The sequence below is a fragment of the Phalacrocorax carbo genome, chromosome 3, assembly GCF_963921805.1.
Source record: "Phalacrocorax carbo chromosome 3, bPhaCar2.1, whole genome shotgun sequence".
In the NCBI taxonomy this organism is placed as follows: Eukaryota; Metazoa; Chordata; class Aves; order Suliformes; family Phalacrocoracidae; genus Phalacrocorax; species Phalacrocorax carbo.
Genome location: NC_087515.1, coordinates 96404383 through 96429245, shown reverse-complemented (window position 1 = coordinate 96429245; position 24863 = coordinate 96404383). Strand labels below are relative to the sequence as shown.

The 24863-nt window shown below is 37.2% G+C and overlaps 1 protein-coding gene across 2 annotated transcripts in view; it reads left to right on the top strand.

Annotated features, from left to right (window-relative positions):
- SMAP1 (small ArfGAP 1) overlaps positions 1–24863 on the top strand; it is a 102944-nt gene that overhangs the window by 39026 nt on the left and 39055 nt on the right. Inside the window, exons 5-6 of one of the 2 annotated variants that reach the window (XM_064447822.1) lie at positions 10385–10462; positions 13698–13778. In XM_064447822.1, coding sequence (XP_064303892.1) covers positions 10385–10462; positions 13698–13778 — 159 coding nt within the window. The remainder of the gene's footprint in view (positions 1–10384; positions 10463–13697; positions 13779–24863) is intronic. The other variant, XM_064447823.1, reaches the window with a different exon arrangement.

Here is a 24863-nt window from a genome sequence, read left to right as displayed (position 1 = left end):
GCAAGGAGATTTTTTTCTTCATTTCCTGTGATGGTATTTTCTTGGAAGGTGTGGCAGAACTAGCTGTTATTGGCTTTTGGGCCAGGTTCTTTTCCCAGTTCTCATGAAATTTATTTTCTGTATTGAGGAAACAATGTTTACAGTAGACTCTCTAACATCACCAGGAGATGTAAGAGTTGTTCAGTGAATTGAAAATGGAATGTTTGCAGTTCATTAATAGCCTGTTACAGGCTGAAAAAAAATGACATCATAGAGTATTCGAGGCTAATTGTCATCTTATTTGAACTATGATAACTTTTCTTTTGAAACACTTGAATGAAACTGAAAGTGGATGATATACAGTTTGGTTTGAATGCAGGATTCAGAATACCACAACAAATGCTCGAGGGCATTTCCTCTTTCCAGTGAAAGAAGGCAGATTTCAAGTGTTAACTTGCACTCCTGACCGTCATGACAAAGCAGTTACTTGACACGTTCACTTTTTGGCCTTGTTGCTTTGCCTTGATTATCTAACAAATCCTAAGGCAAAGGAGTTGAATCCAGAACTGGAAATGGAAGATTGCCAGAGGTATCACTTTCTAGTTTGCAAGAAGTTCTTCAGAGATTAGACGTACCCATATTAGTGACTGTAATAATAAAACCTGAAGAGCAAGACTGCATCATTTCACCTCCATGCTTACATCTTGAGCAGATGATGCCTGTCTGTTTCTTAACTAATATGAAGGCAGTTCCTAGTTGTATAGGAATATAAGTGTATAACGGCTCAGGCTGGTAGCTCTTCACTTCAAAATTAGTACAAGTTTTAAAGAACAGAAATCCTGTTTTTTAAGAGAGAAAAGATGCATATGTCATCTTTCTAATCATTGTTGAAGGATTTAGCTTATCCCAAGGCTGCTTCTCTGCTTAATATTCCTGTCTAATTTCTGCCCATCCTTTAATAGGTTTATCACCAGTACCTGGAATGATGTCTGAGGTGACAATAGTGGGTAGAATTTACTCTTGTTGAATAGAAAGCATTATGAAAGGACAGAGCCCATGGCTTTGTACAGGTTTAAACAGAGCTGATAAAAATGCATTGACTGGGTTTCTGTGCTTGTGTGAGAGGTGCTGCTTGATTTTTGGTTACAAATAGACTAATTCAACATTGTGACTATGCCTGACAGGGTGAAGTGCTCAAAGGGTGTCTTGGCTTATCTTCAACAGAAGCCATTTGTTTGCTCTGAAATAAGGCAGAAGTATGACAAGACCAGTGGGTCCATGACTGGTGCTCTGCATCTCTAAATACTTTGGGATGTTTGTTCTTACGAAAGTAATTTCTGAACAGAGTATCTTGACCGGTGATCTCTGTATTGAGTCCCAAATACTTGTAATCAAAGCTATACAGCTGGTAAGGTGGAGGGACAATTGTTAATGAGACTCATGATCTTAGATGGAGTGGCCAAGAGAAATAGCAAATGATGCTTGTTTTACATTTTTAGGAATTAGTAAAAATCTCCCAAACTTACTGATTAAAGGAATTAAGCTTTGAAATAGACGATTACACAGTTTACCAGTAAGCCAAAAGGAAATATGTGATTTTTAGAACTGAGGTTCCAGAAATAATAAAATCTGTGTAAAATACACTGTAGAGTAACAGCTGCTAGAGTGATTCTCTGAGACACAGGACTGCACAAATGAAGGGGTTTCTGGTACCCAATCCGAATAACTTCATTTGACCGTAACCTACACGCTGCTAAGTTTAAAAGTGTACTGAAATTGCACAGAGGTTTGGGAAATAAAGTTTGAAGCAATCCTATTTTCCAAATCTTTTTAAAACTTAGCACTTCCTCCTTGATTTAAAGTAAAAACTGTAAAAGACAAACTTTTGTTTATTTTTATATCTTATGCCATACAAGTGATGAGGAGGAGCAGTGAGGTCATTGTATTGAGTGTGGATAAAGATTAGCTGGATAGGTTTTATCACAAGCAATCTCTACAGCTTTTAATAAAAATAAGTACATAAGAGAAGAAAGAGCACAACTTCTCAGAATGCATATGGAAATTGCCTTATTCAGGATGGATGTGAATCATCCTAAGTGAATTCCAGAATCTTTCAGTCTCAAAAATTATGAACTGGCACAATCTATTCCACTACATGGCGTGTGAATATATTATCATGTCCTGACAATGTTTAGAGAATAGTAAACAAAATTTCTATATTTAAGGAAGGGTGTAAATTATGTATAGAGCAGAAGTTTTATAAAACTCTTAAGTTCACTGAAGGAGAAGAATAATGGGTCTACATTTTCCATGCTTTCCTAAGATGTTTTGTATAATTTAAGAAGTATGAGCTTAGGCAACTGGATGAAATGTGTTGTGAATTTAGAGATTGTGATGGCACATTTTCCAGAAGGTTATCCTGAAGGAGATTAAATCCATAATGCATTTACTGCACTAAAGTATGTCATGTGGGCACCTTAAGATGGATAAATTGGGGTGTGACGGTGTATGTGAACTGTAAGTTTATAGTATGTAGTGTTGAGAAGCATTCAATCATAGGGTTGAAGAGAAGTTACCGGTTATCCCTCCCAGAATTGCAAGAACTGCAGTAGGTTTTTATTGGTCTGTGAAGATTTTCTGAAAGAAGTGATATGAAATATTTTTGAAATATGCTAATGAAGATAGGCATCAATAGTAAGCACTGAAATACCATACAAGAATTATGACTTAAGGGTAGGGATAGTGAAAATGGGATAAATTGTATTGCAAGATCGTGCTGTTAGAATGGGTTGAATTATAGAATCCAGAATAACTCAGGCTGGAGGGTACACTTGGAGACCATCCAATTCCCCTGTTCAAAGTGGCGTCAACTAGAATGTGTTGCTTACAGCTGTGTCCAGTTGGGTTTTGAATATCTCCAGGACTGGAGACTCCCCAGCTCTCTGGGGTTTCAGTATTCAGCCACCCCCATGGGGTGGGGGGAAGTTTTTATTTCAGTGGAATTTCCTGTGTTTCAGTTTACATTCAGAGCCTCTTGGTCCTGTTTATGGATACCACAGGCAACAATCTGCTTCAGTCTTTGTTCCCTGCCGTCAGGTATTTATGCACACTTATAAGACTTATTCCCTCCTTTCTCTCCCGTTAGCTTTCTTTCCTCCAGGCTAAACAATCTCAACTCGCTAAGCCTCTCCTTATCAGAAAGGTGCTCCAATCCTTTAATCATCTTAGTGTCTCTATGCTGGACTTGCTCCAGTCTGCTCATGTCTCTTTTACTCGAGCCCAGCACTGGCCACGTTTCTAGCTCATGTCCAGCTGCCTGCCAGGGTCTCCAGGTCCTCTTCTGCAAATCTGCTTTCCAGCCAGTTGACACCCAGCCTATACTGGTGCATGGGGTTATTCCTCCCCAGGTGCAGGACTTAGCACCTCCCTTTGAACTTTGTGTGGTTCCTGTTGACCCATCCTGTCAATAGAGCTCTGAATGGCAGCACAGCTATCTAGTGTGTCAACCACTCCTTCTCATTTTGTCCCATTGTGTGGGGCATAGATGAAGTTGTTAAATAGCTGGTCCCTGCATCAACTCCTGAGTGTACCACTAGCGACTGCTCTTGAGCTGGACTTCACCCAGCGATGGTTAAATGAATGAGTTAAAGAAGCCAGGGTGTGGATTTTCAGTAGCATTCTTAAGACCCTGCATGTGTGAGCTACTGTTTTCCCCACTTCCATAAGTACTTTCATTTGAGCAGTAGTTTACAGAGGTGGATTGCCTAGCTATGAGTTACGATGTCCATGTAAACAAAAATTCTGCTGAAGCCTGCAGTGGCTGTGTTGCCAGTTCAGCATGGATCATGAAAATGTGAATGATCTGATACGCAGCAGGGCAAGCCACTTGGGAGAGGGAAAATAAAAAGTATTGTTCTGAAGTGTTGGGAAGCTCTCATGAAAGACAGTTTTCCCTGTTAAAAATACAGAAAGCATCTGTTAGGTTGGACAGGGGAAATAGGGAGCACTCCAGTAAGAGGTTAAAAGCATCTGTTTTGTTTATCCTGTGTCAGCCTTTAGCTAAGCCTTGGTGACTCCCTGTAATATCTCGAGGTGATTACCTAAAGGAGAAGCTAAATAATCTAAAATAATGTGGGCAACAGTAGGTTGCTCTTGGTCAGTTGGAAAAAAAACATTTTGCACTCAAGTCTAATACTATCAAATATATATTTCCCAGAAAGAACATTGAGTAATTACATCTCTGCTTGATGTAAATTTTATGAATGCTTATAGGTCTGCAGGCATGCAGAACTACAGCTAGCTTTTGCATAAGCTTCACCATATTCCTGTAATGAGGTACGGGCACTCTGAAGGGATGAGGGAGTGGTGAGCATATTCAGAATATTGGTGGAAGAGCAGTACCAGCCTCTTTGAAAAGCCAGCTACTGCTGTGTTTTGTGAAACATGGGACACAACATTTTTTATGTGGTGTCCAACGGTTAGAGCAATGAATGAGGGAGACAGTAAGTTTGAAAAAAAAACCTGCCAGTTAGCCTAAAGAACTTAGGCAGAAATTCATAGATAAGTGTTATTAATAGTATGTTAGTATTATACTCCTTTCAGTATTTTGAGATTAGGCCTCTTTAAAAAATAAGCAATTTGTTGTATGTTTATATGCATTTAATAGCAGTCTGTAACTGCTACTGCTTTAAAATAAAACATTAATTTTAGTGGTGTCAGCATTCGTTGAGGAGATATAGTAACTCAAAAGTCTGCTGAAATGAGAAAAACCTGTGTAGTAGCTGAACTTAAGACCTGTAAAATGATTGTGGAGTAGTCCTCTTCATTTAGGTTATTTCCCTGTATATTGTGTGCATATAAAATGGCCACTCGAGGGCACCTTTGTATTTGGTTCGGCTGCTAATTTTCCAAATATATTGACATAGTTTGATAATGCACTCTTTTTTTTAATCATCTTGAATCTTCTGAATGATAGCACCCTAAATATTTAAATGGAAGATTAATACAGCTTTCTAGATCTTTAACTTGAATCCTTTTTAGTAAAAGGCTAAATAACATGCATTACATCAAGAGTAGGATTTTGGAAAAACTACAAATAAAAGTTGATGAAAACTTTTAGTACATTGACCTTAATGACCATAAGTGTTTGTGTGACTGATATCTACCATTAGAAATATGTTAGTACAAACTAAACTAAAGTAAAATCATTCTGAGATTTTGCATGATACGTTCTCTGATAGTTTTATTTACTGCTGCTTTAAGCTTACTTTTTTCACTTAAAATCATAGTTTGGTGCATAGACTACATCAGAGCCGTGGGGCCAAATACTGTTTGTATTCATGCTTTTACATGAACTACTGGCATAGCTTATATTTGGATAGTGCCACTACAAAGTAATAAGAAATACTACAGAAGTTTGTTAATGGACAAAATAGGTACAGGTTACACATTGCCATGTAAGAGGGGCAGGGAACTGGAGTAATGCTGTAAACCTGCAGACATTTTCTTTTCTGATCTTAAATTTTTTGTGAACCTGAGAGTCTCTCTGAGCATAGGTGAAAATGAAATCTTATAGTGCTATTGCAGGTGTATGTATTTTCTTGATCAGCACTGAATGTGCATGATGTTTTACAGACAGTATTGAATTTCATGACACAAAATGGTTATTTTACTTGATCACATTTCTAAAAAGCAGTCCCAAAACGCAAACAATGGAAAGAGAGCCAAGAATTGCTGAAAATGAAATGGCTACAAGTTTTTGATATGAAACACAATTTAAATTTTGAGGACATATGAGTATAAATGTGGAAACTTAAGAAACAGCTCCCTGCCTGCATTCCCTCTCCTAGGTAATTCTGAAATCACTACTTAAGAGCAGTTGGGTCTTTTGATTAAGTTAAAAACTAAAATGTATATTCAGATGCCAGTTGTCAGTTTGCAGTATATTCTCAGTGCATGCATCTACATCAACCTTTATTGTTTTTCTAGTAGCATGCGTGGTTGCAGGGGTTGCCATTGGTTTTGTCCGGTACTTTAAAGCACCGGTAATCAAGGATGTCTTAGCTGACAACTTTCCAGCGCATGGTGCTAGCATGTGTTATCAGAGTAGATCGGTGCATGCTGCTTTACTTGAATTCTGGAAGATGGCTGGAAATTGCTTTTTGGATGTTGATGTAGAAATTCAGATGAATTTGAAGATGTGGCCAAAAGTGGGGGAGGTTTTGGTCACTTGACTTTGGTGGTTATGACGACAAATCTTACTCATAGTACTTGCTTGCTCAAATGTCTTTTTCCATTGGATCTAAATTAAACAAAGATATTTGCTACCTTTCCTGCTGTCTGCTCTACCAGTTTCATAATTGGTGTCAGTATTGGCCAGTTCTTCTAGAAACGGATTCTTTAGCTTTTTTCTCTTTATTCCTACTGGAATGTAACAATTGGATTAAAACTGACAAATGCGAAAAGTGATAACAGAGACAGTTATTGCTGTGGAATAGTGGGGTTTTTTGCCAACCAGGGTTTTGGTTTTTCAGGTGGGATTTTTTTTTCCCCTACACTAAAGAGGGGGAGTGTCTGCTTGTGAACAACAGTATTTTCAGGTACTCAAACTTGGATCCAGGCATGGAGTAGATCTTTACTGGTGCTTCTGATCAAGCTTATAGAAATAACTCATTATTTATAAAAGCTGATAAATACCAAAGAGAAAACCCATATGTTACTTCGATGTGGGATTACATAGTGCTGCTTTTCAATGATCTCAGTCTCCTAAAAAAATGTTTTAAAATTATTATTAAAGCCTTGGTTGGCAATCCTGAGTGGTGATCAGGGTTCCGCTATAAATATTTAAAGTGCATTTGTGGTTTTCAACTAATTAAACGCAGTTTCACCAGGACTGAGTGCAGCACTTACTCGGGCAGACTTGGGTGCATTTACCCGTCATGGGTGAGTGGTTTGATCTGGGGGTTAGCCTACCCTCAGCGCTCCCACTACTGGCCACAAATGTAAAAATAGGTCACTGAGCAGATGCTTCCTCACTTGCCATTTCTTGGCAAGCTAATGAATCTCTTTTGACTACAAACGGGAACAGATCTGTGAACAGATTTAGCACTGCAGTAGTTCTGAAAACAAAGATTTACTGGAAATACGAGCCAGCAGCATGGAACTTGTTGTCAGCCACTGTTCTTTACTGGTGTTTCATCTGTTCAGTAACTCGTATCCCCCATAGCTGATGGTATATCCGCACTGCAAACAGGATGCAGAAGGTATTAATACTACCTTTGAATGGTCTAACCTGGGTTTTGAGAACAAAGTCATAAGAGTAGTGTCGAAGTTGTTTAGGGTTGACTTATTCTAAAGAGAAGGATTGTTCATTGAGGTTTTTGCTATATATTTTTTTCTGTAAAGTGTGCTGCAGTTTGAAAATATGAACATACCACAACCTTTCAAAGTAAGAGTAGGGGGACAGTGCAAGGGAAAACAAAACCTGTGAGGTTTTATTGATGTTTCAGAATATCAAGCAACTTTACTGGTTTGCTAAAATACATAGTTAGTTTGGGTTAGAAACAAATGTTTTGAATCTCCTGGAAACCAAGCACTTCATGACTAAGGTGTTTGGTTCCTCTTTGTGCTTGAAGAGGGTATTAGCATCTGTAATAATGACTTGGATATTAGTGAAAATTCAGTCTTCTAACTGAAAAGATCCCAAGATAATAAAATAATTCCCTTACACTGCAGTGTTACTAGAGTTTTTAGTTTTATTTGATGCTAGTTCGGGTGTATGGACGTGACCCAATGACACCTGCTCACAGATGAGGAGCAGAATAGTTGGCATTGCAGGGACTTGACTCTAGCTGGAGAGCGCTGCCTCTCGCTGAGGCTTCTCTGCACCCACAGTGGGCTGTGCTGGATTGCTGAGGTCAGGAGGCAGCTGGTTAGGTGCCAGCTGGGAACCTTAACAGAGTTAACAGGTCCGTTGTCCCTTAAGTGTCAGTTTGTCCCAATGGCAAGTGTTTTTCTAGGCTTCTCTGGTACCCTGATCAGCTCTTGTTACTCTGATGGCTTAACAACTTGCCTCAACAGACTGTACCCAGCCTCTTTTAATCCCTTTTTATGTTTAGCTTTATCCAGCTGCTCAGTTTGACCTGACTGGATTTTTTCATTCGGATTTCCTTATCTGGGGCAGCGTGGTAGATAACAAATTTAACATGATGCAGTAGTGATAAGGCTGTTCAGCAGCCCAAACTCATGCTATTGCTTTCATTGTATAAACTTAATCAGTTCTTTATACATTGTAATGTGTCTTCTCCTAAAGATTAGCTTCAGTCATATGCCTTTTGTACTCTTGCTTAGTTGGATATTTGCATATGTGAAGTGTGCTTTCAAGTGCTGTTTTTTAGCCTGAAGTGAATGTAGTGCTCCTGTTTATCTTTAAATATTATGCTCGGGCATTTCTCAACTTGTACATCCCATTCCATATCCCAGGCTAGACGGCAATTTCACTCTGCCTCTTGCTTATAGCTTGCATGATGCTTCTCCATTACTTGATTTGCAAAACTATAATAATTGTTTTCAGACCTTCATAGGATTACCTTATCCTAGGTTAGATAATCCCTGAATTTATGAAGATGATGTGCAGATTGATAAAAACTATAATGGGAGGATAGAAATGTGACAGAAATGTCTATAGTGCTGATTTCCCCCCAACCCCCAAATGAAATTCTGCTTACCAGGTTCTGTGTGGTGAGTAGCTGTTAGCTCTCACAGGTGAACAGCAGGTATCAAGCTTAAATTCTATCAAAATCTGAAGCATATGACAGAATGAAAAAAAACCAAAATCCCGCTTTATCTTTACAAACTTCAGCATATACCTAAGATGTTCCATTATCACAATTTCACATATTTGCATTTAATTGAAATCTTAGTAAGGAACATGGTGTTAGAGCTCATAGTTTAATATATGTAATTATCTAATCATTTTCCTGACATCTTTATTTGGTTACAATGTGGTGTAATCAGAATAAACAGGATCTCTGTGTTTCTATAGCAACAGAATGCTACAGTTTGAGAAACTGCTTCATTGCAGCAGTTGTATACATAACTCTTCTAATAACCTAAGGATTTTAAAACAGTAAATTTAAAAATGAGAATTCTGTTTCATATTTCTGTAGGTAGAATGTGGTTTAAAAATTAGACCGTATAAATATCTTTCCTGAAGCTCTACACCACCTTCCAGAATAAATAATAGTTTGAATCTGTAAAAATACTGAATATATTCTATAAATTTTCCAAATACATGTTATGGTACCGGTAGGATTTTCTGTGAGAAATATGGGGTATTTAGACATGAGGTAGGGGTGTTTTTGCAGCTTTCAGTTTCCTTTTAGTGCAAGTGGGTTTTTGTGTTGTTTTTTTTTTTTTAACTAAGTAAAACCCTGTCATCTAAATTGGTTATTTTGATCCAATGTAATGACCTGCTCTGTAATAGCTTCATTTACTTTTAAATTTTCCTTGTAGATAGTAGAGTTGGTACAAGCCAGTGTAGAAATGTCAGCTTTATAGCTCTGAAGATCTTCTACATGTTTGGTAAATGTAATTCGGTTGTGTTTTTGTAGTAAGGGGAATACAAAGATAATGTTTCCATTAAAGTGATCAACTGTGCATAAAGAAATAAGATAAGATGATGTATGAAAATGCATATAAAGAAACCCTATTTTCTTGAGCCAACTGCATCTGTTGCATATATAACTTACACCTTTTGGATAATTCTGGAAGTCTAGTGGTGATAATTGCAATTTTAGATACTGATTCCTAGAAAAGAAGTATCACCGGTCTGGAAGGTCTGGCATCCTACTGCTGGGATCCGGCTTTGTGTTAAGCTCTTTACTCATTTGGAGCTCTCTTAGAGAAGAGTTAATTAGAACTTTAATTAATGGATAACTTTCAGAGTTATTCTGCATTCCTCTTAATAAAAATATTCTGTTACAGTGAACAAGAACAAAGGCACTCTCTTCTCTCCCCCTCCTCTGGGACAGTGTGCCTTCATGCTTCAGGACATTAATATTTCAATAGTCACACTGGATAAAATTGAACAATGGATGAAACCTAATTATTTTTCTTAGGCCTGTGATAGGATCTTATCCAGGTTCATTTTCTTATATTCTATTCTAGTGAGTTTCATTATAAGTCACTCATTCCTACCTGACAGATTTCCTTTAAAAATCATCCTGATAAAAAAAACCCAACAACCAACTTCGTCTTGTTTTTTCTATGTTGTATTGTACCCCCCACCCCCAAAATTATTAAAAAAAAGAATTAAGATTGTCTCTCAGCTGTCTCTGCTCCCCCCTCCCCTTCCCAGCTGTTCTTGCTTATTTTCTTTCTTGTTTCTTTCCTCTGTTTTGTACAGATATCCTCTTCTGATGCTGCTCAGCCTTTGGCATCCTCTCCTTCTCTGCAAGCTGCTGCTGACAAGAGCAAAGCAGAGGTATATTGTTTTCGGGTGTAACTCTCATCATTTGTGCAGAGCAGTAACCTGTTTACATTTCTATAGAGTAATTTCACTGAGTTAACTAGAGAACTTGCATTGCTGGTAATACTTCAGGCATTTAAAATACTTTTCTCCCCCTTGCTTCCTGGACATGATAAATGAAAAGAACCGACATAATGGGACAAAGCCCATGCGCGATTGTTACCTCTTAGTGTTTATGGGTCAAAATTCCAGTTCTGCTCTGGTTTAGTTTCTGTGGAAACACCATTTTATTCCTAGCTAATGGGCATGAGTGACATTGTCATGTCTCCTCAGGAATAATTTCTGGTATCTTTTTTTACGTTACTTGTTTCAGAATCTAAACTATCAGTACTGTTCCAGCCATTTAGTTTCAGTCTCCTTGGGGATAAATATAGAATTAATTCGGTGACACTTCTGTTAGCTCATACTGGTTTTAATATCCATTCTAGCTGGGATATGTGTGAATGTGCTGATGTTATTTATTGTTTAGAAGGGCCTTTGAAAAACCACACCAGGAAGTAGTAGATGATGCATTGTTTGTATTAACTGTTGTTACACTTCATGATTTCCAACAATAATGAAATACATTTCTTTAGAATGTGAATCCTCAATATTAGGCTCTTTTGGATAATTTGCTCTAAATTGAGACTATACCATATATGAAATAACTTATGAACTAAACAAATTGTTTTTTTCTTCTAAATAGAATGTGGACAAATGGTATAAATTATTTTAGTTCAGCTATATTTAGACATTAATAAAAATTGAAAATTGTGTGGACTAGACTACAGGCCTTGGCGAATTTGACATGTGTTTTAAATTGTACCAGGAATAGCAGTGGCCACTTAGAATGAAACTTGCCTTTTCTTTGTTACCCGCCTCTCTTGACGCATTCAAATTTGAAAGCTCCTCTGTGTAACTAGTATGCCATGTTGTTGGAAATGAATCTTGCGGGGAGAAAATGAATAATTTTTGCTTATAATTTAAGATCAGTATAAAGCCAATTTCATTTTATTATCTTCGAGTGTGTTTTGAATGCTTTTGAAAGCATTACTTGAGTTGTAGTTCTGGCATGAATACAGCATCTGAAATAATTTTTACCTAATGGAGCTGAAGCAGAAAGCTTGTGTATTGAAATTGTGAAGTGTGAGGATGAAGTTATGGGTTTTCAAGTCCACAGTGAAAATGAAGTGAATAAAAATAAGACACTGGGAATCAAGAGAGTTTGTGCAGGTTTTGTGAGTTGTGGAGCCAGAAACACTGGTGAACAGTTTACTTTGTCTTCATATTTTCACTATGGAGCTGTCAGGGGTTTGGTAAGGGCAATGAGAGGTGTTTGTTTATATTTGGTCACCTTTATGGAGTGCTTACTCTATGAAACTTACCTCAAGCCCTCCTTGTTCTATAAGTTCTGAAGAATAAAAATTTCCATATGCTTTTTCCTCTTGAAGCAAGGTTTCTCTGACAGACCATATTTTTTAAAAAAATGTTGAAGTCAGTCTGGAAGATGATTGTATGCAAAAAGTTTAACTCTACTTTCACTTCAATGTATTTAAGTAAACTTAGGGTATTGTGTTTCTGAAGTGTACTGTTATGACACAACATCCTTTCCCAGGAGGAGAGCAAACATGTCACAGTTGTCTAAGATGTAGAAAAGCTTCCACAGGAGAAGAGATTTGGTTTATTTACATTATTCAACTTGGAAAGGTTGGAGTGGGGATAGGGAATGGATAACTTCTGGATAAGTTATCGTTCTGATGGTATATCTGTGTGCCGTATGTGATTATGGTCACAGGGTTTTGCGAGTATTTAGAATGCAGGTTGGTACTAGGATCGGTGACACCGTAACTAAAGAAAGGCTAAGCTTTGTTTGAAAGGCATGGCTATGCATTTGTAATCTTAGTTAAGTAAGCCTGCAAGTCTTAGGTTGTTATGATGGCCTCAAAACAAAATACTGCTCTATACCTGTCCCAGTCATACAAACTTTCTCTTGGACACCTGGCACTGCCACAGGTGAGATAGTGTTGGCTGGGCCTCTGGTCTGGACGGCTGTGCTCGTTTTTATGTTCCTTATGTTCACTAAAATCAAAGTTGGTCTCTGTTTCTTTTCTTCAAAACAGACATGCCAAATTGCCCTTTTCTGCAGTTTTGTGACAGAAGCTTGTAGCTTAGTAGTCTGTTTTATTTTTAATACTGAAGCTGCATGGACAGTTACCTAAACTGTCAAACTTCCTCCTAATACTGGGAAACTTGCTAAAAAATAGTGTCTTGTGGAACAAAGCTGTTTTGAAGCTTTGAACTAAGGGATCCAAGTATAATGGCTGAAGGAACACTTAGAAGCTACGGTCTCATCTTCTTTATTAGATATGGTAAACTCTTGTTCCATCCATTTTAATGTTCAAGTATACTCACTAGTACTGTACTGTATTTTTACAAGGTAAATGCAGGCAGATCGCTAGGTCTAAAAATCACTACTAACACTGTTAAAGCAATTGCTGGCCTGAAAAACAGTCCATATCTTCTGTATATTACGATGCCATAAGGAATATTTTTTGCTTCAGCCAGACTAGGTCTATAATATTGCTCCATTTATACATTCAAAACTAAAATGAAAAAAACTTCTGTAATGTTATTATAATGCATTGAAAGTAAAGGGAACTCTTGTTTTTTTTCTTTCTGGAACAACTTAATATCTTATGTCTCAGCAGATCTGTCTTATAGCCCAAGTCAACTTTTTGCATTCTGGAGTATTTTTTTAAGACTTCTATATCAGCTTTTAAAAATTAGTAATTCTCTGCAGAAAGCTGCATGCAAATTACATTACAGTTTTTAGGTCAAAGAGACTGGCGTATATCCTAACGACAGAGGTTATCGGAGTTAATAGCGTACTTGTAGATGTTTTTTCTTCTTTTCAGATCTGCTTACCTTAGGAGAAGCAACACTGGTTCTTTTTTCCTTCTGCTTGTAAGGAGAAATGCAGATGAGCCAGTGCAATAGTGAATTTCTTGAATTCTCAGAGTTAAAATATTTTTAATAGTACTATATGGGCAAAATGAGTCACTTCTGGGAGCAGAGCAGATAGAAGCAAAAACTCTGAATTGAAGTGGAGTAACTGAAGACCTTTGTTTATATTCTGTATGACTGTGGACATTCAGTATATTTGCAAATGCATTGTTGTTGAATACTAGCAAAATACTTTTTTTTTTTGCAGAAGGAAAAAGAAAAAAAGAAAGAAGAGAAAAAGAGAGATAAAGAGTCAGAAAAACCATCAAAACAGTTAGCAGTTGAAAAGGTAAGAATAGTTTATTTTTTCCAGTTATTTAAAAATTACACATTGTATTAGACATGTACAAAGATTTGAAAAAAATGACATTTTAAATGTGTGTATATGCATGTATATATACGTACATATCTGTGGGTGTGAATAGTAATCCAGTAAATCCACATGAATAGTTACTTGTGCTGTTGCTTGCATACAGAGGTTAGTTGACCATATGAGGAGGAATGTGTTTTGGGGGAAGAGGGAAATGAGTTAAGATTTGTTAAGATTTAAGCTCAGATAATTAAGGCTTTTAAGATGTACTGTTGCCATTCTTGCACAGAATCACAGAATCCCAGGTTGGAAGGGACCTCAGGGATCATCTAGTCCAACCTTTCCAGGAAGAGCACAGTCTAGACAAGATGGCCCAGCACCCTGTCCAGCCAAATCTTAAGTGTCCAACATGGCCGAGTCAACCACTTCCCTGGGGAGATTATTCCAATGGGTGACTGTCCTCACTGTGAAAAATTTCCCTCTGGTGTCCAATTGGAATCTCCCCAAGAGCAACTTGTGTCCATTCCCCCTTGTCCTCTCCGTGGGACTCTGTGTAAAAAGGGAGTCTCCATCTTCTTTGTAGCTACCCCTTAAGTACTGGGACATGGTGATGAGATCCCCTCTCAGAGATCCCCTGCACAGAAGATTTTCAGTTTCATTGAGCACTGTATGGCCACTTAATACTGTCTTTCATAAATGAATCAATGTTAAATATAAGCATATAACTTAAAAAATTAATAACTAGGTAACTTGAAAATATTCAATAAGTCATGTCACAAAACATGGTAGACAAACTAGTTAAGGTGCTTCTTTATGCAGCTATATTAATTTTACCTATGGTGCTAAGGCTGCTCATTATGCTTTAAGTCATACGCTTCTGTATAAAGTTAATATTAAACAAAAAGGGAATGGGTAATTTAAGTATTAAATGCAATAATTTCTTCAAAGACAGATGTCCTCTCTCAGATGATGTGAATCCATTAGTACGTTCTGATCTGCAGCGTAGTCCAGAGAATGCATTGGAGTCTCCATCTGTCAGTTTATTCCCCAATAGTGCTATGTTAGAATGATGAAAAATGTTGTGCATTCATACATTATGATTGCAGATGTATTTCTAGTTCACTTTTCAAATAGAAGTTGTTTATTTTGCATAATAAAACAAGATACAAAAATATATGAGCATTTGGAGGGGGAAAAAAGCCCCTCCCCAATACCAGTATCTTTTTTCTGAAATTGGAAAGCAGTTTTGGAATAAGTGCAGAAGGAAACTTTGTTACGACAATTTGCGCAGCTTCACTCAGCTAATGGAAAAGGGTATTATGATTCATGGTAGGAGGTTAAAGCATATATATGGGTGACAATAAAAACATCAAGAGTGTTGATTATTGAAGTTTTACAAGAGCATCCAGTCAAATTAAATGTTTTATTCTGGTCCTTAGAACAATATAAAGGCTAAAAACATTGCTGTAGTTTGGAAATCTTAAGTTTCTAAAACCCAAAGGTCTAGTTTTGGTCTGAGGAAGAGAAGGTTTCCCTTTGCAAGGATGCCTGAACCTTATCACATGGCTGGGAATGCTTGGTTAGGTGAGGAGAAAAGAAGACAGTGCACAGTTACAGCTGAAGGACTACCCTTAATACTTGAAATAAAAACAAATTAAAATGCCACTGATTAGATTTCCATTTGAAATGTCATTAGATAACCAGCTAATGATTAAGGAAGTATTTTAATTTTAAATGCTTGTACTACAAAATGTGGAATTTGGTAAATATATCCGTGTTAGATAACAGTGCTGTTGTAACAGCTGCAAAATGTTTGAAATACTGCAGCATATTTTATTTCATTATTAATGTGTCAGCACTGATTGCTCAAATAGAACTCATCTGTCATCTTTTTAATTTAAGGGATTCTTTAAGCTCAGGATTTTCAAGTCTTTTAAGGATCGTTCAAAATGAACTATTTTTAGACACAGCCTGTAAACTTTACATGTTTTTAAAATCACAGTCACTTTTTAGGATTCAGAGGAAAGAGAGCTATATCAAATGCTTGTATTTCTGTTGGAAAGTACTGCTGAGATAGAGGACCAAAAGGTTTTATTTTTACATATGGAATAATACATTGCCTTTTTTGTGGTGTGATTCTGTTTCAGGGAGCTGATAAACATTATTCTTGGTTTGACTAATAATGATACGCTCCACATCTGATTAGAGACTGTCTACAGGATATTTTTAAAATTCCATGTTGAATTAGTAGGGAAATGCTAGCATCTTGACCATAGTATCATGTTATCAGCAACCATGTCAAGCAGTAGCTGGCTATTTATGCCAGTTCTCAGCTTTCTGGAGAAGGAAACAGAATACGAAAATTCTTTGGACACTTCATATGTGAAGTCACTGGTCACCTTTATTGCAGGCAAGGTATATCTCCAGTCTAGATATTCCAGGTTTGGGAAGCTAATGAATTAAAAATATGTGACCGAGCAACGGGCAGTTCTACCAGTTTTGAGACTTCTCTTGGTTAAGGTAATTCAAGCAGTGTTTAGCTTTCCTGTAGAGGAATCAGTAAAGATGGAAAAAATGACAGGCTTTAAACAAGGAAAAATTTGAAAATTAAACTGAACAAAACTTCAGATCTCTTTACAAGTGTCATGTACTCCTACAAGTTCTAAGTTCCTAGTGTCATCTTTTTTGTATCTTATATTGAGTTTCTTAGCTCTTAAAGAATATGCATCCTAAAAAATTAATGTTCATGTTCAGTTCTCATGTTCTATCTCTGCTTCATAGAACTGACTAATCTGCTCCTGCACCTGCATAAGAGCCTTTCTCCGGTGACTAAACTGACCTTTAGCATGCTGAATGTCTAGTGTGACTTCTGTTGCGTTTTCAAATATTGCTGAAAGCTTGTAGCATTGATTTAGTGAACTGCATTATTCCAATATTGCATTGTGTCAGGTAATCGTGGCATAAAAGATACTTTGTTGATGAGCATGCTTCTATAAGTAAAAAGAGGATAAAATAGTCTATTAACTGATTTAACAATAATGGGCTTCCTTACCGAAATTGCTTTTGAGTAAGAATCATCATGTCCTTAAAGCGGGTTTCATGGGAAGCATTTTTTATGAACATTCAAGCTGGAGACAGTGATTTCAGATGTAAAGATCAGAGAGATCTACTGCAGTCAGCGAGAAGCAAGGATACTTGTTTGACTTTTTTTTCTGTACCACTTTCTGTGACAAAATTAGCAGGTAATTTTTAATATAACAAGATCTTACTATGTCACCTACGGACTCAGTCTAGTCCGGTGACTAGCATTTTATTGGAAGCAGCCAACAGTGTAATGTTTCACATCAGATCTGCAGTGTATTTAAATAACAAAAGAAATTTCATTGCAAAACTACTGGCAGTTGTAATGGTTTCTTCAGTCTAATTGAAGGAAGTTGAGAAACTTGCATAACTTACCCCTTTCTCCCCCTATCCCTGTGCTATTTCCACAATTACAGACCTCAGATTTCCTCAGTGCTCATGCTTAAAATAACCTTATCCTTTCAATTTTTTTTTTCTTCCAAAATAACTGTAAGAAAACTGCAAGAACAATTATTGTACAGTTCTTCATGGCATGAAAACTGAAGCCAGGTTATGTGGAGCTGAGATGTCCAGTCAAAGCCCATCTTGTATGTAAACAACTGAAATGCCAGTTTTAGCAGATTAAAATGTGTTGAATTGCAAGAATAATCAAACAGCAAATTGCATATTTTGTAATTCTTATGGGCCAATAGCAAAAATAATATCACAAAGCAGAATGACATGCAATGGAAGCAATTCTTAGATGTTCTGTATGCCCAGTTAAGATTAAGAGATTTTAAATTGGCTAAAAAATCTGATACTTAAGAGCCCATTTCAGTAGTGGGGAGGGAAGAAAGTTGGTAGTTTGACCACCAATCTTATCTGTTTTGTTGACGGTAACACAGGAAAACTTTTCCTTTGTAGATGAGAAAAACTAGCCAGGCTTTTAATAGCTGTTTTTTTAAACTTCTTCATCCTGTCCATATTTTCATCAGCTGCTGAAGAGCTTTCCCTTCTTACTAACTACTCCTTTGCACAGCTGAAGTTGGGTGAAATCTCCCAAATCAGTCATGATTTTCTGTGTTTTCTTTTTTAATTTCTTTCCTCCTTTCTTTTCTGCCTGAGTGGGCTGAACAGGTTCTTCATTCAGGAGCAGAGTAAAACACTGAACTCTTTATTTCTAATATGTCTACTGAGTAGAAATTTTGTGTCTCCTTAGGTAACTGAACGTGCTCAATTTACAGTCATGTGGTGACTTTAAAAAGAATACACAGCCTACACATTCTGCTGGTGTGTGCGGGAGTTACCAAAGCCTCGTAGTAGTATTCTGAACTAAAATTTGAACTGTGCAGTTGTTTTAGGTAGAGTTTCCGCTCATAGCGCAGAGGAGGGCTTTATGTAAGCTCCATGCTGCCGCTTCGTGCAGCGTGTTGGAGCAGGGTCTGGGTGTGCTCCATCCACCTTGTACCTGTTTTCCGCTGAAAGGAAGCATAGGAGGGAAGGAGATGAGGTGCAGTCTGGTCATCCGGGCTGAAGGATCAGGACTATGGGGGGAGTGGCCGGTGTGTGAGCTGTGGAGTTTGGGTGCCCCAAAGATAAATGAGGCCATTAGAGCTGCAAAGAATGGAGTGAGGAAGACTGCTTGCAGACGATCAAATGATATGCTCTCCACGGAACAGACAGGAAACTCTTCATGCATTTGGCAATACTGCTAAGAAAAGTGGGTTGCATTGAGTACTTCCATTGCACGTATTTGATTTGGAACAGAGAACTTGAGTTGTCTGAATGAGACTTCTTGAATTTCAGAGCAACCAGGACAAATATAGGTTTTTAAAACTAGACCTTTTTATATCCATCTGCAGTACAAATTAAAATTTAAAAAAAGCATAACTAAGTATGACGTCTTGAGGCGTTGGCATGCTCCAAATGTAAAGGGGGAGAGAATTCATATGCCTGAAGCTGTCAGATTTTTGTGGGGTTCAACTTTTCATATAGTTTTAATTTTCTTGATGCGCTTTAGTGCTAGCAGTCCAGAATTAAGCCAGAAGTGTTTTGGAAAATTGTCCCTAGAAAAATTGACTAGTATTTCCAATATCTAAAACTTCAAGTTCAGCTAAGTTTGTGGCACTGAAGCTTTGACAGTGCTCAAGTTCAGCACTGTGTAGCTTTCTGTGGTGTTTATTTTAGAGATTTTGTATCAGTTTAAGACTTTCACGAAAGCATTGTGATGGCTTCACTGTAAAATACTGCATATTGAAGGCTGTAGTTATCATGAAACTAAATCTAATTTATTGAAAGGAAGCTGTTTTAAGACAGATTGTGTTGTATTAGGACAGTAAAGTTAAATGGTTAGGATGTAAAGAACAAGCTATTTTTTCTTCACAAACTAGTGCTTTTGCAAACTAATATTGACATTCAAAGTTAAGACTTTTTTTTATTCTGCTGAACCTATCAGGATGATGAATGTTTCTGAAGGATTGCAGCAGTTAAACTTGATTAACTGAAGCACTATTTGACACTGTAAGTTTAGTTGATTGTATTGCATTTTGAGTTTGAAATTGGCTCTTTTTTGTGTGTAGAGTTAAGTGACAGGAATGGGTCAGTTAGAGGTTATCTTTCAATGGTAGTATACAAATGCTGGTTTTCTTCCCCAAACTGAAGACTAAATTGCCAGTTTAAATTCAGCAATAAAAGTTAACTGCTGCCTCTCAGTTCACTGGTACCAACGAGCACCAGATGGCTCGCTTTATGGAGGTACTGACATAAGTTTATTTGCATTTAAAAAGTACTAGAAAACCCCTGAAGTAAGAGTGAGAGCAAACCATGTTAGCAGCTTTTCACTTTCTTATAGGAAAAGCACTGTGTCAAATACTTACTTAACCAAATAGGAAGAACTTACTGTAGCTTCTTAAGGTAGTGGTTTTGTCTGTTTCCTTTTTCCCCCCCTAAGACAGCTAAAACTCCCACAAAAATCAACCTGTTTGGGCAAGTGAGACAAGAGGAACTGTTAGTCCCCATTAGTGTTTTTCACTTACCCCAAATATTCCAAAATATCATCCTAATCATTTTGTACAAGAAGAAATTAGTTGGAGCAAATAGTGCTCTAGTATTCTTCACTTCTGCAAATCTGTGTAGTGTTGTAAGAATGCGTGGAAGAATGAAAGCCTGCAAAATGTCCTCTTAAACAACAGTTTGGTGGAAAGTCAAGTATTTAGGTGTTCACTTTTAGGTTGTAGGAATAAGTTGACTCACAAATACTGGCCTGAATGATAATATAAATACAGAATTACATTATAAATATTCTAAATGTTTTCTTTATTTTGATACCATTTCGATAATGTATTTGGTAAATCACTTGAATAGTAGCTCATAATGTTTCCCTTGACTTCTAAACATTATTTGTGGTTTTTTTGAGTGATTTCATTTTAAAATGCTTTTTCTTTATGTTTATATAAATGTAATATAAATTTATAAGCAATCAAATGTTTATCACAGGAACAGAAAAACAGAAATGTGTTTTGCCCTCTGGTTGAATGCATAGTCTTATTTATACTCTTAGTCCTTGTTTTCACAAATTCAGACTAAGCAGATATAAGTTAAAGGTAAGCATTTAGGAGTATGTGATAAGACACAGGACAACCTGTTTCCCTGCCTCCTACCCCCATAGAGGATGAAGGGTTTTAAGTCATCTTGTTCTCCCAGTCTGCCTTTTATGGACCTGTCCCAGCCTGGTTTTACATTTCTAATTATACCTTTTCAGTCTTGTGGAAAAGATCAGATGATTTTGGGTTCTTTGGTTGCTTCTAATGCTAATCTGGAAAAAGGCAAATCAAATTAGATTCTTCCCAAAACCGTGTGATTCATTCCTTTTGTGGGTAACAAAGGACTCCTTATGTTTGAAGATTGCCTTGAAAAATAGGCTTACTTAATGAAATGAATCTGTCATGGCTCTTATTACGTATTGGGAGTTGTAGACAAAGAAATTAAGAAATGGATACTGCAGGTAGAAGCTATTGAAAGAGACCCCTTTTTTATCAGGTGGGAAGAAGGGTATTTGTCCCTTTAGTGTTGGAGAAGGAAGGTATCATGTGTTTTTTTCTTGGCTTCTTGTATGTTCTGTATCAGCTTGATCCTCTCTGGTCTGCAGCAGAACTGTATTTTCATGTCTTTTTTTTAATGCTATAGAAAGGAAATCTTAAAACTATGAGAACAAGCTTGGGTTTGGGCTGCTTTGGTTAAATTGGCTTTTGTTTAACTTGCCAAACTATTTTTAACAGAAAGATATTAAGTGTGCTTAGTTTTAATTGATCCTCAGTTATATTTTTTTCTCCATGCAGGGTCAAAACCTAAAACTACCCTGGGTTTTCAGTTGGTAATACTTACTAACAGATGGCATTTTGAGGTTTCTTCTGCTTGCTTGTGATAAGCTTCACATTTTTTCCTGGTGACTTCGAGACAATTAGGAAGGCACCATCTACATATACTTACATGTATATTGAAGCAAAAAACAAAGTGGGCACACTTAAATAAGCGTGAACTAAATCAGCCTTATTTGTGGATGGATGCTATCTTTAGGTAAAAGCATCTATATGACCAAGACTTACTCTTTCTGAGACATTTGAAACCACAGGAGCATTCGTGGCTGAAACTCCAAATATACAATCTCATCTAAAAAGTTTTATAAAAATTATAGTACTAGTTAGGAGATTGTACACAATCAGTCAAATGTGCAAGAACAAAAAGCATGACATTTTTACAGAAGTGGTGCCGATAAATGGAACTGAATGTAAAGAAGGGTAAATATTAGATGATATGAAGTTGATAACAGAAAAAGACATTTAATTTAAATAATGTCACTCAAAATAATAATCTTATCTTGTTTTGAATAATAGGCTTCCTTTTGGTTTCCTAAAAATAATGCAAGTATCAGAGTATGAGCAAAGCAATCAAGTGTCTTTGTGTTCTGTTTCATTTTACTGTGCTTAAGATAGAATGTGCTTGAACTTCTCGGGAGAGATCTCACTCCAGTGTGTGACCATCAAGGCAGGGCAAGGGGTAATGGGAGGCACTGTCAGATGTGCAAATCTTACTTAAGAGTATAGATAGTAACTCTGTTTTCCATAAAGAATAATTTTAGATGACACTGACAATATTAAAAGCTCCAACATTAGCCTGAGCTTTAAATTGTTTAACAAAAAAAAAAAGCCGAGAGAGTTTTCAACACTGTCATGCAATTTTCAGTGTCTTCCAGGTTAAATTCATAGTTGACATAGGTATTGATTGCATGGCTTTTTACTAAAAGGAATAAGAGTATTTGGACTGTTGAATTTACTATGTTTTGATAGCTGCTCATGACACTGGAACAGTTGCACAGAAAACTTTATGGCTCTGGCATTCATCCTTTTACATAGTTATATCTTCACAAAATTAACTCAAAGGTATTTGGAAGATAGTACTGTAGCGGTGGTAGAGATAAAGGCACGATAGGGTAGAAGCAGGATCTTTAACACAATTTGAAGGAAATGAACAAGTTTCTTGCTGTGGATAATTTTGTGAGATAAGTATGGTAGAAAATTAAGTCACGAGTTACCTAGTTGTTCAAATAACTAGCATCTCTCTAATGCTAAGTTCCTTATATCAGTCAACAGTGTTAACCCATCTGCATTCCATTGCCTCCTGCCTCTGCTGAAAAAAGGGTTGCAGCCAGATGAGCTTGTCTTCCAATTTTACTTAAAATTTTTCCTTTATAAAATTGGACCTGCAGCTTGAAGATGGGGCCAGTTCTGAGGTTGGTCCCCATGCATGTCAGCGTACTGTTGAAAAAATAAATCTATCCCCCTTCTGCCCAGCAAAGATGGTCTCTCTCAACTTGAGAATAATGTGTTTCATGTCAAGAGTGTAAGGTACAGCAGGCTTGTTTGCTAGGCAGATAGTGTATTTTAAACTGTAGTAACATCGGTAACTTCTGCTCAAGATGACATACAGATTTTTTTTTGTCTGAGGTACTTAATCCTCAGTTTACACTGTAAATAGATATCCATGTATCTTTTTGCTTTGTTTAAACATAGACTATTTTAGTGGTGTAAAAGAAATTGGTATGGCTGAATCTTAGCATAAATGTTGAAATAGGCGCCTGACCATGCAAGTCAGAGCCCTTATAATATCACTTTGAAGGGTCAGTTGTAAAACTTGAATCTTTGAAGCTGTCAATCTACAAGTTGTAGCCATCCTTATGTTTTGTAAGGATGATTTAAATATTCATTTTCAGATAACCCAGAAATTTTATATAGGTTCACATTATTTTAACTGGAGGAATAAAAGCAGAAGGAAGTTAGACTCATTTCCATTTTAGATGTAGACTGCTAGACTGGACTGTGGCTAGGATGCTTCTTGATACTTGGTGTTAAGGATTATGATGATACAAGGGTGAAGAGAAAGAAAATTGAGTTTATTCAAGTAAAGGGAAATCCATTTTGGGATTTGTTCTGGTTTTGGCTGTGACAGAGTTAATTTTCCTCCTAGTAGCTGGTATAGTGCTGTGTTTTGGATTTAGCATGAGGATAATAGCAACAACTAAAACAGCGTGTTATCGTAAGTAGTGTTTGTACGAAGTCAAGGACTTTTCAGCTTTCCATACTCTGCCAGTGAGGAGGTACACAAGAAACTGGGAGGGAGCATAGCAAGAACAGCTGACCTAAACTGGCCAAAGGGATATTCCATACCATATGACATCTCACTCAGTATATAAACTGGGAGGAGTTGGCCAGGGGGCAATGATCGCTGCTCGGGGACCGGCTGGGCATTGGTTGGTGGGTGGTGAGCGGCTGCATCACTTGTTTTTCATGGGTTTTGTTCTTTTCTCTCTGTTTTTTTTCTTTTCATTACAAATTTATAATTATTTTTATTATTGTCACCATCATAATTTGATTTCAGTTATTAAACTCAGTCAACCCACCATTTTTCTTGCTTCTGCTCTTCAGATTCTCTCCCCCATCCCACTGGGGCAGGGGAAGGTGAGTGAGTGGCTGTGTGGTGCTTGGTTGCCAACTGGGGTTAAACCATGGTTAAAGTTAATTAGCTTCTAAAATAATAGTTTAAAAGTGGTTACATTTGAAATGAGAACAAAACTGAGGGGAAAAAGCTAACTGACAGAAGAAACTAATGCAACTAATTGTCATAGGCATGAACAGCTAATGATGCATAAGTATTAAACATGTCTCCGTCTTACCAAGTTCTGCATTTTGTGAAACAGAATTATGTACTTGTATATGAGGTGACAAAGTACCTGCCAATTCGCTCCTAACTTCTATAGTAGCAAAAGAAAACCCCAAGCTGATATAGAAGTACAAAAAATTAACCCATGGGTTTATTTCAGTCTGATTAGGGGTCAGTGGCAGGATTGAACTTCTATGGAACTAATTGAGAGGCTGTTTTAAAATGCATCTCTGTAGACATAGTATGCTTAAACTTCGTAAAGCGTTTTTATTGTACTGCTTGCCATAATGATAGAAAAGATGCAAATACAGGGTATCAGTCCAACGCTTTTAAGAAGCAGAACCCTATTTGGGAAAAGTCCTAATTCAGAGGCGGTTTGTATGAAACCATATTCAATGTGATGCTCTAAGACTATCTGGCTAAAACATAAAGGCTGCAAGAATCAGAGGAACAAGACAGAGGGCAACCAGAGTAATCTAATGAGTGAAAACAGAGCACAGTGATCTGCTTCTCCCAGGTCTGTTGAGGATGAGTGGTGAGGTGGGTCAAGGAAGGAGATTCTCTCTCAAGAACTCCAGGCAAGTAAGGGGCGATTGCATGCTAGGCTATAAGATTTATTGTGGGATGCAGAGAGAAAAGAATTCAGAGATAGGGCAGAGAATATTGTATGAAGCTTATTATGGGATGTTCAGGTGACAGATCAAAAGCAGGGAAATGGAGGAATCAAGGTGAATTGGGGTGGAACAGGCATGAGGAAGCAGGGGGGAAGGGGATAAAAAGGGCCAGTCA